General features: G+C 39.8%; 1 protein-coding gene across 3 annotated transcripts; it reads left to right on the forward strand.

Annotated features, from left to right (window-relative positions):
* Window positions 1–2,701: 2,701 nt before the first annotated feature.
* On the forward strand, window positions 2,702–4,968 carry LOC121872180. Of its 3 annotated transcripts, none has more exons than XM_042374853.1 (2): window positions 2,702–2,806; window positions 3,638–4,968. In XM_042374853.1, exon 2 carries the CDS (start codon window positions 3,718–3,720, stop codon window positions 4,660–4,662), a length of 945 nt encoding a protein of 314 aa, XP_042230787.1. In that variant the 5' UTR covers window positions 2,702–2,806; window positions 3,638–3,717; the 3' UTR covers window positions 4,663–4,968. The 3 variants fall into 3 exon arrangements, with proteins under 3 accessions (XP_042230787.1, XP_042230788.1, XP_042230789.1); XM_042374854.1 differs by having other exon boundaries at window positions 2,708–3,008; XM_042374855.1 differs by having other exon boundaries at window positions 2,708–2,847.
* The last annotated feature ends 7,564 nt before the right edge of the window (window positions 4,969–12,532 follow it).

Genomic DNA, 12,532 nt, shown 5'->3' on the forward strand with positions numbered 1-12,532 from the left:
GTCAATTGTAATGACTTTCTACTATGCAAAAATGCCTGAGTACAATACTGCATTAAAGAAAAGTATTGGAATTATCTGATGAAAAGGGAGGGTCCGGACCCCCAGGACCCTCCCCCTAGATCCGTTCCTGATCCATGGTAAAGTTAATGAAAGAACCACTTTAATAATTATTATCGTCTCCCCTCCAACAAGATTCTCGTCGAAAATGGTCATCTTATCTATTAAAGAAAACGAAATAATATCAGGAGAACTAAAATAAAATATACTGCTCCTATATAATCAACGGTGACCTTCATATTGGAAGTCTTACGAGTATAATACAAAGAATGAATTTAAATATATTTGATAACGGATAATATTTGCAGTCGATGACAGTAAAAGAAACATATAGAACACACTATACAGCTCCTCGACAAAGTAACTAGATACGGTTCCCGAGGTGTTTTATGCTCTCTGCAGTCCTTGTGATGATAGTTTCTTGTGTAAATGCTTCTCTTCCTTCAATATTATCATCAAACAACATAGACATAACTTTGAAGAACAGGGGAAATATGGGGTTGGATTGGTAAAACACAGCATTTTACCTTATTTACATAATATTTAAGGTTAATGTACAGGTGACTACAAATGATCTTCCTTTTTTCAAATATTTATTATAAATAAAATAACAATGGTAGAGCAAACAAATAACACACGCAATTACAAAGTAATGTATATTTTTGTTTTAAAATCTATGATATTTCATTCAATATGTGAATCTTTTGTAGCTCTGCAAACATTGAAACGATGTTCTGTTTCTCTCCATACATTTTCCAGCACATCGACGTTAACTTTAAGAACAGCGTATTGGATCCTGTTTTTCTACTGCTCCAAAGATGTTAGCCTTGGTGAAACAACCACTTCACATTTAACATAATCCCAGAGGAAAAAGTCAATGGGAGTGAGGTAGGTGAACGAAGCGGACAATTAATGGGCCCCCCGCGCCCCATCCAACGGTTAGGTAATTGTTTATTCAGATACGTTTTCACTACACTGTTGAAATATCATATATATAGAAAAAAAAAAATAAACATTGCTTTGTAATTGTGTATGTTACTTTTTGCCCTACCATTGATATTTTCTTTATAATAAATATTTTAAATCAGGAAGATCATTTGCAGTCACCCTGTATTTCTTGCACATGACATGATATAACCTAACCTAACCTAACCTAACCTGATCAAATCTAACCCATCAGGAATTTCTTGTGCTCTTTCCTCCGCATCACTGTGATTTAGACTTGTGTTTTGAAAGGTTTGATTCTGACTCATTGTTAAGTTCTTAACCTGTCTCGTAGTATGGAACTGTTTTTCTCATTTTCTACTGTGATCCTGAGGGGGCGCGTGGCTTGTTTCTCGGTTTCTTCCTTAACTTATCCACTTTGTTTGCGACAACTATCATTTTCAGACCTTCTGCACAAATGTTCTACATACTCATCTTGTCATGTGTCTTCCTATGTCTGATTGACTCTCTGGGATTCAATACACGATGATATTGTCCCAACGCTCGAGACGATCTTAAGCTGTTTCTCTCCCATATCAACATCGGCAGTGGTCTTGAGGCTCCTGACTGTTACATCCTATTCGCCACTTATCAGCCGCTTGGGTGGTCTATCCAGTGTAATACAGGAGGAAACCGGGGACCGGGAAACCTGTGGTGTTTTGGTAGTGTCACACTGGATAACACCCTTCTCACGTGTGTCCGGGCCGAGGCTCGAACACTTGACATATTGGTGTGAGTTAAGCGCGTTACCGCTGTACCACCAATAGCAGTTACATCAGTTTTTTCTCATCCTTCAGCTGTTTTCTGTGTCCCTGCCATAACCTCAGCGTAGCTTCTCTTGAATAAATTATGTCATCCCAACTGTTTCCTCAGACTTGTGAAGGATTTTTTTTTTAACTTGCTTTTATTTATTAACCCCCAAGACTCAGCTTGCACTACTTACAACTTCATTTTCTTTTCTTTATACTCTACCAGAGCCTCGTCGACGTCGGTATCACAGTCAGGACAATACCAGTGATATAATTTAAATTTTGATCAGTCCACCAGAGTTTTATATGCATCAGCCTCAGCAGTTCCACATCCATAGCAATTTTTTTTCTCAGAGCCACTTCATACCCTGGAGGTCCTTGCAAGCACTCCTACACCCACAAACACTACACTCACGCATTATTGATGTCATATGTGCTGGGCATATTTTAATATGCTATATACGTGGTGTAGACAATTAGTACGAGAGGGCACTAGTGATGAACTTAATGGGGGTTGTTGGGAGGTTATGATGGTGGTGCCGTTAACGGGGTACTGGGGGTATTATTATGAGGGTGTAATTATTGAACTACAGGTACACCTTTCTTCTCGGTCTACAGTCTACGGGAGGACGAGAGTTAGGGAGGTTACACACACACACACACACACACATACACAACTACTGATAATTATATAGTGTGAGGGGAGACACTTGTATAAACACATCCCCGTCTGTTTTAAATTGTATGTCAAGTAGATGATGCAACAAAGCTGGTAATGCATTACATTATGATTATGGAACTGGAAGATGATCGCCAAAAAAATAATCATGACAAAAATAGAAGTAAAGAGAGAGAGAGAGAGAGAACGGATGGATGACCTTGAGTGCTCATTGTGCCTTTGGTGGCTCCGTCACCCTCAGCATACACACACGCAGTCGTAGCCGCCACTCTGGCCCGAGAAGCCGCTCCTAGCACCTGCCTGTCTACCGCCACCATAGATGAACACCACTTACAAGGTCCTTAAACCATGTATAGTGAAGGACTCTTCATGTTAACTGTGAGACGTAGTGATGTGTTTGAGTGCGGCTCAGTGGCGGTGGTGTTGGTGTTGAGGGAGGGTGTGTATGTGACGTAAACCAGTGGTAGGACACGTGATACAGTGAGTGGAGCGCGGTGCAGTGTGTCTCAGTCTCTTGTAGTCTACCTTTTCTGTCTACGGTAAGACTATAGAGTTAATAACGTGTAAAGTGTTGTGTCTTTTATAAACGTTCTTGTGTCATAAACCTTCATGCTGGTGGTGTTCACTCCTTCATGTTGTGTACCATGTGTACAGTGAGTGAGTCGCATGAACTTCTCTCTGTGGTTCTCTGACACACACACAAAACACACACTTACACAGTACACATACATACACACACACACACACACGCATACATACATACACCCACACACATACATACACACGCACACATACACACACACAAGATGTAACAAGACAATAAATACAATTTTGATTCGCCTCAGGTAAGACAAATCCAGGTAGTCATGATAACCCAGAGGGCAGGGGGAGGTGGGTGGAGGTGATAAGTGATAACAGTAAGATATCAGACTGGATAATTATCTTTATATGAGCCGTCTGTTGGAGCTGACGGAAATTACAACACAAGGTCGTACACCAGTACTGTTGTTTCCCTTTTCCCGTGTGATTTTATCAAGATTTATCTATCCACGTTTTCATTGTGGATCTACATGAAATATATATATATATATATATATATATATATATATATATATATATATATATATATATATTTCTTTAACAAACTACCAATATTTCTTTCTTTCAGATCCCAAAAGGAAAGAGTCACTGCAGCCAGGGAGACATATCCTACTGTCTAGGTCTTCTCGATACAACCAAATCACCAGGATGACTCACATACCTCCCGTCATCCCCTTTGTTGACCACGAAGGATTTCCAAAAGTCGTCGACGCTGAGAAAGTGACTTTAGGTTATCCTCAGAAGGACAGTGAGAGTGGTGAGCTGGTGAGAGATAAGGTGGTCATCCTCAGAAGACCTCGACACCCTGCGTTGTTTCACACTCACTCCCTCACCACCAGGAATACCATACCGAGCTCTTTCATGCTGATGAAAGAGCAAAAAAAGTTTGGAGGTTTCAGGATACAGGATTTTACCCGGGGTCCTGCCAAGTTTAAGCTGCGTCAGGGTAGTATGAGGTACCAGCGGAAGCCTGTGGGGCCCACCTTTCAGACGCGCGTTTGCATGGAGCGGGGCGTGCCTGTGAGTTACACCACCACACGCACCCCCCACACGGATCTCATATCCCCTGAGGAAGTCCCTGGAGTAAGAAGAATATTTCGAGTACCTTGTGAAAGTCTTCCCTCAGACCAAAGTGAAAAACCCTTGAGAAACCCCAAAGTTATTTGTGTGAGTATCTGGGAAGAATTTCTGTACGGAACGTCTGTGTTGGATGTTATGACGGGTCATGGGGGGGAGGAGCCTGACGGGCCTATTGGAGTCTTGCGCGCGCATCTCAAACGATATTTATCGGCAACAGTGATAGACATGTTGGTGCTCTCTGTTTACTTTACTCTATATTTTCTGTCGTGTTTAGCATACAATGATTTCTGGGAACTTGGGTTGTATATGTTATTAGCTAATCACTTACAAATTCACGAGAAAGCATATAAGAGAAAAATGCGGATCGATTTCACCGGCAGCGCCTTCCAAGGACCAGCTTATGTGTGTGTGAGGACTTGGTGTCAACACTGTATCGAGAAAGACAGAGAAAAGGTGATGTTCGGGTTAATGAAGAAAATGAAGGCAGACATAAGAGGTACTAGTGAGTGTTAGCTGCTGTGAATCAGTGTTGTGACGCAACAGTATTATGTAAGTTACGTGTTGTTCTCTGTGTTCTGTTCAGTGCAAAAGAAAGAAGACAAAATATACTTTTTGCAGATCAATTTAAAATATAGATCTTTTATATGAACCTAAAACTACCACATAAAACAATAAACGAAATAACTTGATATTAAAAGTTTTGATGGTATCCTGCTTTTGCTTGTTCTTGACGGCCTCACTAACTCAACGAGTGTCAATGTTTTGTTTTAATACTGTACATATTGATGTATTTTAAGAAACGTCTTCCTGCCTTCTTCACCTCCACGTTATTTGGAATCTTCCCCAATATAAAACACCTTTTATCCCAACCATCAACATTAATTTTCCTTACATAGTTTTGAATCCAAGTGACTGCCTAGTAAACACAATAACGTTAGAAAGAAGGAAGCTGCAGTAGGCTTATTGACCCGTACTAGGCAGCCCTGTTAACACCCAACCCTTATCACTAATATATTGTCCAACCTACAGTATATTTGAAGCTTCCTTGCGATATCGAGTTAATAATGGTATTTGGTAACTTGTTCCACTCATCCACATTTCCAAACCACTGTTACCCAATTCACACCTAAATCAAAATTTGTCAAATTTAAAACCAATGTTACGTGTTCGCTTCAGATTTGATAATACATTAGTTATATTAAATTAATTTAGCCCCATCTTCCATTTATACACTTGGATCATATCGCCCCTCACTCTACGTCTCCCAAGAGAATGTAAGTTAAAATTTCTAAATCTGTCTCCATACTGAAGGTTCCTAATGACCGGGATTAAGTTTGTCATCCTTTTCTGAATGTTTTCTCGGGAATCAATAACCATTCTATTGTACGGTGACCAAAACTGAACCTTATAATCCAAGTGTGTCTCACAGATACAGTAACATCGCCTGTCCTGTCACTAACAGATGTACCCTCGTACTTTGTTAGCCTTATTTAGTATATAAACACATTGCTCACTAGGTTTTAGGTTCCAGTTCATTATTGCCCATAAATCTTTATCACAATCGGATTTCTTTATATTTACTTTGTTCAAGAGATAGCTGGTTCCTCTATTTACATTCCCTAGCGTTAGAAGTTTACATTTTTCCCGCAATATATTGCATCAGCCACTTTTCAATCCATACGATAAGTTTGTTTTGGTCGTCCTGTAATTTTTCAGTCCTCAACAGAGTTAGTGACACGCTCTATTTTTTGTGTTGTCATCAAATTTACTGTGTTGCTGTTAATGCCTATATCTATGTCGTTAATGTTTACATAAATAGCAACAGTTCAAGTGCTGAGCCTTCGGGTACTCCACTATATAGTAACATTAACCCAGTCGGATTTTGTACCGTTAATAATAACTTTGTATTCCACTTTACCGAAGGACTCGGTTTAAGGCTTTGCTGGAGTCGAGCATACTACATAATCGTGTCCATCGTCCAGATTCGAGAATATACCAGCTCGCGAGAATATAAACATTAAACAAAAGAGCATCGAGTAAAAAATCAGAAAAGCTGATTATTATTATTATAAATTATTAATTATTATTATTATTATTATTATTATTATTATTATTATTATTATTATTATAAATTATTAATTATTATTTTTATTATTATTATTATTATTATTATTATTATTATTATTATTATTATTATTATTATTATTATTATTATTATTATTATTATTATTACAGTAGTTTTAGTTGTTATTCACTAGAATTTTGAGACAACAGCTATAATATTTTAGAATTTATTTATTTTTGTTAGTCAGTTTTCCCTGTGGTCCTCAATAACGACGGCGATGCTGAAGGTGTCGGGGCATTGGGGCGTTCCACCACCACAGCCCAGTCCAGCCTTTTGGACGGTACTCAAGCTGTTGCTCAATAGGTGAGCGAGGCATCTCAACCACTTTAGCAGGCTGGCGGGGCTCTGGGCGAGGTACAGTATGTTGACCGCCCAGTAGCCATGATTTTCACGTTACTCGCGCCTAATGTGTGTAAACAAACCGAGCCACGGGTACCAACCCTACCGTGTTGCTAGAACCTGAAAGCGTAGATTTTGTTATGGTTTAAGCATAGCAAAAGTCTTGGGACCCATTCGTTGTCAAAAGATTTTATGATTCGCGAATGTAACACTTTTTAGCATATGACCGTAATACGAGAATATAATGAACAAAAGAACGTCGACTAACACAAAAATCAGGGAAGTAAAAGTGTAAAGACAAATACGATAACGATATAAAAAAGAGCATCGAGGCTCAATATAATCAGTATCACCTAATTTAGAGATAAGATGGACGTTTTACCTAATGTAATCTTTTCTGAACATGATAAGAACACTGCCACTCTTGATATGATAGTAAGAAAAAACGGAGAAAATATTGACCGTGGAAGAAAACCAATTAAAGCGTACAGTATGTGTCTTTCTATCTATCTGCCTGTCTGTTTAACTATCTATCTATGTGTCTGTCTATTTATCTGTTTCTACGTTTGTCTGTCTACTCATCTATTCCATCTATGTGTCAGACTATGTATCTGTTTGTGTGTGTGTATCTTTCTGTCTATTCGCATATTTATCTACGCGTCTGTCTATCTAATTATCAACTTGTCTGTCTGTCTGTGTCTGTCTCTCTGCTTGTATGTCGAACTGTTTATCTGCCTGTGTGTCTGTATATCTACCTGTCTGTCTGCTTATATCTACCTGTCTGTCTGCCTGTCTACTCATATCTACATTTGTGTCTATCTGTCAGCTCTCTATCTATCAGTGTGTCTGTCTATTCAGCTGTCTGTTGTGGTGCTGGCAGGATGAGGTGGTTGTGTGACCCTTCAGTACCAGCTGTGTTGCAATGTCCTTATCGAGTCTTTCTGTTTGTCTGTCTCTCTCTTCCTCTTTTTCTCACTCTCTGTGTGCCTCTCCCTATTTTTCTTAGTCTCTCTTTCTATGTTGCTGCCTCTCTCTATTTCTCTTACTCTCTCTTACTCCCTCTTTCTCTCCATTTCTCTTAATCTCTCTCTCACTCCCTCAAACTATGCATCCCTCACTCTTCCTGTATTTTATACTATCTTTCACTCTTTGCTTCTCTCACTCATATTTCTCTTTTTATCTCTTCGTTATATTTATTTATGTTTTTTCTTTAACTCTCGCTGCTTATCTCTCCTTCTTATTTGCAATCTGTCTCTCCCTATTCACTCTGTTGTCTTTTTTTTCCCGCCTCCACTTCCTTCTACTACTACTACTATTTTTTTAAGTGGTCTCCAGCCTCCCCCAATAGCCACACCTTCGCCGCCCTTTTATCGCCTTAAAATTATATATCCTAATACATAATTAGCTACCCTGGCTGTGTAGAGTTAGTTAAGCCGCATATCTATGCGGCATTCAGTGACTGTTGCCTCAAAATCAACATCTGTGACCGTTGTCGGCTTTGGGACCGAAGATCTCGTTCCCCTGAGGCAAAGCAATGCAGACCTAAGCAGCGAGAAGGACAGTCGATATCTCAACCAGGCTGTAAGGTAATTTCTGTGCTGCTGCTTCTGTTCGGATAACATCTTGGCCAATCTTGCATAGAAACATCTTGCACTTGGTCCCATCCCGCTAGAGGTTGTGAACACCAGAGGAGTGTAGCTGTCGTGATCAACATTGTAAATTCACGTTCCTCTTGTGTGCAGCATCTAGAGCTAGGTTGCGGTGACATGCGGCCATGAGGTCGAAAATCCTTATGTCAAAGAAGGCTCGCTGTCCTCGCGTCCAGAATCCTCGAGCACTGACGTCCACACAGGCTTCGTTGGATGTGTTTGAAGTCCTGTGATGGAGATTCTCACCGTCCAATGGAAAGAGGGTCGGTTCCACCGTGACATCATGGCAGATTTCCTTTAGAGAATATGCTGTTAGATCCCTTACTTCGTCAAGCCTCATGCATACGAAGCCCCCTTTCTTACACACCATGGCGTGGTCAATGTTGTAGGAAGAGCCACACACGCATTGGGAGGGCAAACCTTCTACTGGCCTACCGTACCTTAAAGTAATGGCACCTGTGAATTCTTGTTTATTAAGGATAAAGACTTTTGCTCTTATCGGTAACGTTGTTAACCAGTTTGAGGCGCCCACCTCTTGTGCTATAGCTACTTTTTTTTTTTAAAGTTCTCTGGCAATTGGGGCAACAGTTGAGCAGCAATTGCAACAATTGTTGCAGTTTATCACTTTGGGTGTGCTGCCGTTCTGTCGTAATAGAGTGGTAAATTAGCCCTAGTTGCCAATAAATATTTCTATCTCTCATAATTTTTTATTGTTGATGGACAATTACTAAATTTGTCTAGTGCCTGGATCACGCAGACTAGTAGCCTTGCATGTGGGACTTCACCAAACACCTTAGCAAAAATCAACTGGTAAATTTGGCCCACAAAGTCTATTACCGTTTCGAGGAATGTAAGTAAGTTTGTCAGGCAGTATTTTGTGTCCGTGAAACCGTGTTGTGATGTACTGATAAAACACAGCTCGGCCAATGTTGATCCCTGATGTAATTTAGAAATCTCGACACCTTAATTCACATTCATCTCTGTAATTTTACTGTATGTTTGAATTAATAAAATAGAAGATGAAAATATAAGTGATATTAATATTCATGTTTCTTATTCGATATGCTGACCAGGGACGAAGAGGATAAGTAAGTACTGTACAGTATTACGTATTTTAAATTTATTCTTAAGGGTCCCGTGTAAAACTTCGGCAGAGAAATAAGAGAAAACGCACTTTGTATTGGGATAACATCTCTATTCTCTTTCCTCCTGCAAATTTTATATTTTAGGAAATGTAATAAACAGGAACCTAAAAATGAGCAGCAATAAGATATGGTAATGTCATTGAAAAGAACTTAAATGTTCTTCACAATGATCAGACTTAATTTAGTCCTATTGATTTTTAGGTTCCCGTTTATTGCACGTTCTATAATACAGTTATCATTTAGGTTTCTCGAATAAGAAAATTGACCCTTTAGTTTCGTGATGTAAAGTAAGCCTGGAATATTTACGCCCAGAAAGACCAGATTCCATAGACATTTAATTTTTTTTATTTCAATGAGTTATAAAAATCTCAGTTGAAGATATATCTCGGCAGATAATTTAATTACCAGTAGGGGCGGATCCAGGAGTATCAACAGGGGATGGGGGAACATGGCGAGCACACCGAGCCCACCCAGCAGGGGGGTTTAGGGGGCGCTGTAAGCCCCCCAGAATTTTTTCTGGAATCTGACCAATATCAAGGGCATTTTGAGGCCATTTTGAAGCCATGTGCACCTTATATTAGGAGATATTCTGAGGTTAATAGTAATTACTTTTTACTTTACAAAAAATGCCTGAGTACAATACTGCATTAAGGAAAACACGATTGGAATTTTCTGAGGAAAAGGGAGGGTCCGGACCCCCAGGACCCTCCCCCTGGATCCGCTCCTGACCAAGTGTATCCACTCGACCGCTACACTCCCTTTCATGGAATAATAACCAAATAAACTGAACAAAATATAATGAAATTTAAAAAAAGAACTTAATCCGACATTCAGATGAAAAAAAAAGGTTACTTTTACTGAAGAACACAATAACAGTAACTTTCCTCTGGTGAAGATAACGGCAGGAGGCCCACAACAACACCGATAATAATGCTCACCAAGCTAGGACTCATCCACGGGTACTTTCAGTGGGCCTATGTACTATACGCACCAACCATCCTAAAATAAATAGCCCAACAGTCTTACACACAACAGAACTAATTACCACTAGATATAATACACTGTGTACTTCATTTACATGTGACTGTTCTCTTTACATCACAATTATGCAAAAACTCACCTGACACAAAGCAGGAAGGACTGGGCGAACACCAGTATACCAGACGTAGGGGTCTTAGACTGTCGGGTATACAGTAGCCTAGGACTGGCCCTACACTAGGTAGTGACTTGTGAGCAGCGAGCAGCGGCCAGCACACCAACGGCCCAAACATAACAGCAGGACATCGCCAATATTTCTCACATATATGAATACTTATTACATAATTATTCGAGCAAATTATGTTCCTCCTTAACGTTATTAGATATAAATTAAAGTTACAAATAAAGACTACATGAAAACAGGTACATACAGTATTTCCTGTCCAGCTGACGTGTAACAATGTGCCACGTCTTCCAGATAGCTGACATATACAGTGGTGCCACATGAAATAAATAAGTAGACGGCATTTGCCTCTGGTGCTTACAGTGTGTTTAATCATCAGGTTAATAAGATAAAGTTGGGATAATATTCAGGTGATCATTTTGTCCTGATGTCATGGGTTAAACTTCCTTCCTCAAGTGGTTAGAATATTATCCAAAGACTAGTCAATCCATATCTAGTTACACCAGTCCTCAGAAGAATAAACTATCATCATCGTTCATGAGTCTTAAACCATTGTAGTGAAGGTAGTTAACCATTATCCTGTTAAACCTTAGTCTTCATATCTGACCAAATAAAAAAAATCTGTCTTTATATACACAGATAGTTAGACAGATAGATAGGTAGATAGATACATAGATAGATAAATATAGAAAGAGAATTTGTGAAATTTAAATAAAAATGTGAAATTGAAGAGAGAGAGAGAGAGAGAGAGAGAGAGAGAGAGAGAGAGAGAGAGAGAGAGAGAGAGAGACCCGTCACCTCCTCACGGTCATAGATATACTACCACAGAGTCTACAGTAGTGTAGGTCAATTCTGTACCAGCTCCTATTAACTGCAGTAACTGGGACCCCAAGAACCACATTACTGTCCCCTCCAGCCGTCGTTTTACCCAGAGTCTCAAAGTGGGAGTAAGCTGTCGTGGAGTTTATTGCTGGGGTGACCACTCGAGGGTGTAGCCAACTCCTTCAACTGGTTATAAATATTTGTGCTGAATGAGAGAAGTGGATCTGTGATTGAGGTTTTTGTTATCGTGTCTCTCGTTTTAGTTTTGGTTTTCATTCATTGAGGTTTTCCCTTTTTTTTGCGTATTGTTTGTCTTTGTGTATTTTATCTATATGTTTTATTCATTGATTTGTTTGTTTCATAACGTCCCAGAAAGGAGAGAGAGACTGAAAGAGAGCGAGGCAGAGAGACAACTAACAGGAGAGAGAGAGAGAGAGAGAGAGAGAGAGAGAGAAAATCCTCGCTGCTAAAATAACAATTTATACACTGTACTGTACTTCCACCGTCATTGTTTACACCCAGAGCTACTGGCGTATATATCCAACCCGACGTAAACACATTTCACTTTCATCGTTCGTGGTAAATCCGGCGGCGGTCGTCATCGTTTTCATAAATAATCCGGTAAATATGTCCCGTTTTCCCCTGACACTCGTGTAAAAATACAAACTAAAATATAAATAGGGGGGAGCGTGTGAATACGTAAGCGTACCCACACAAAGGTAAAATCGACACTCGCTCTTACTGACCAGATACACAGAGGTGATAACTCCCTGCTCCTCGCTGTAGTAACCTCGCCTCTACCACAACATGGGTCTGAAGAGTTTGTGTTTTGAGATGTGCTCTTAAGGAAAGCTTGGCGCGGGTCCTGGCTATAACCTTTCTTTATGTATTAGACCAAACACGTCATGGCGGGGAGTAACGGGAAGTTGTTGTTGATCTGTTACGTGCTTTGTGGTTGGTCCTCTGTGTGTGTGTGTGTGTGTGTGTGTGTTTGTTGCGGGTTTTTGAGTGTTGCGGTGTTTGTGTAGCGGGTTTTAAATGGATGTATGTGTGTTTGTGTTCCGGGTCTAAATGTCTGTGGCTGTTTTGACCAAAATCTTAAAATACCGAATATTTAGCCACAAGGGCAACTTTACGACAG

Source organism: Homarus americanus, unplaced genomic scaffold (assembly GCF_018991925.1).
Source record: "Homarus americanus isolate GMGI-L3 unplaced genomic scaffold, GMGI_Hamer_2.0 scaffold8995, whole genome shotgun sequence".
In the NCBI taxonomy this organism is placed as follows: domain Eukaryota; kingdom Metazoa; phylum Arthropoda; class Malacostraca; order Decapoda; family Nephropidae; genus Homarus; species Homarus americanus.

Coding starts and splice junctions, on each gene's coding strand:
- LOC121872180 (XM_042374853.1), top strand. CDS start 3,718: ATGACTCACATACCTCCCGTCATCCCCTTTGTTGACCACGAAGGATTT.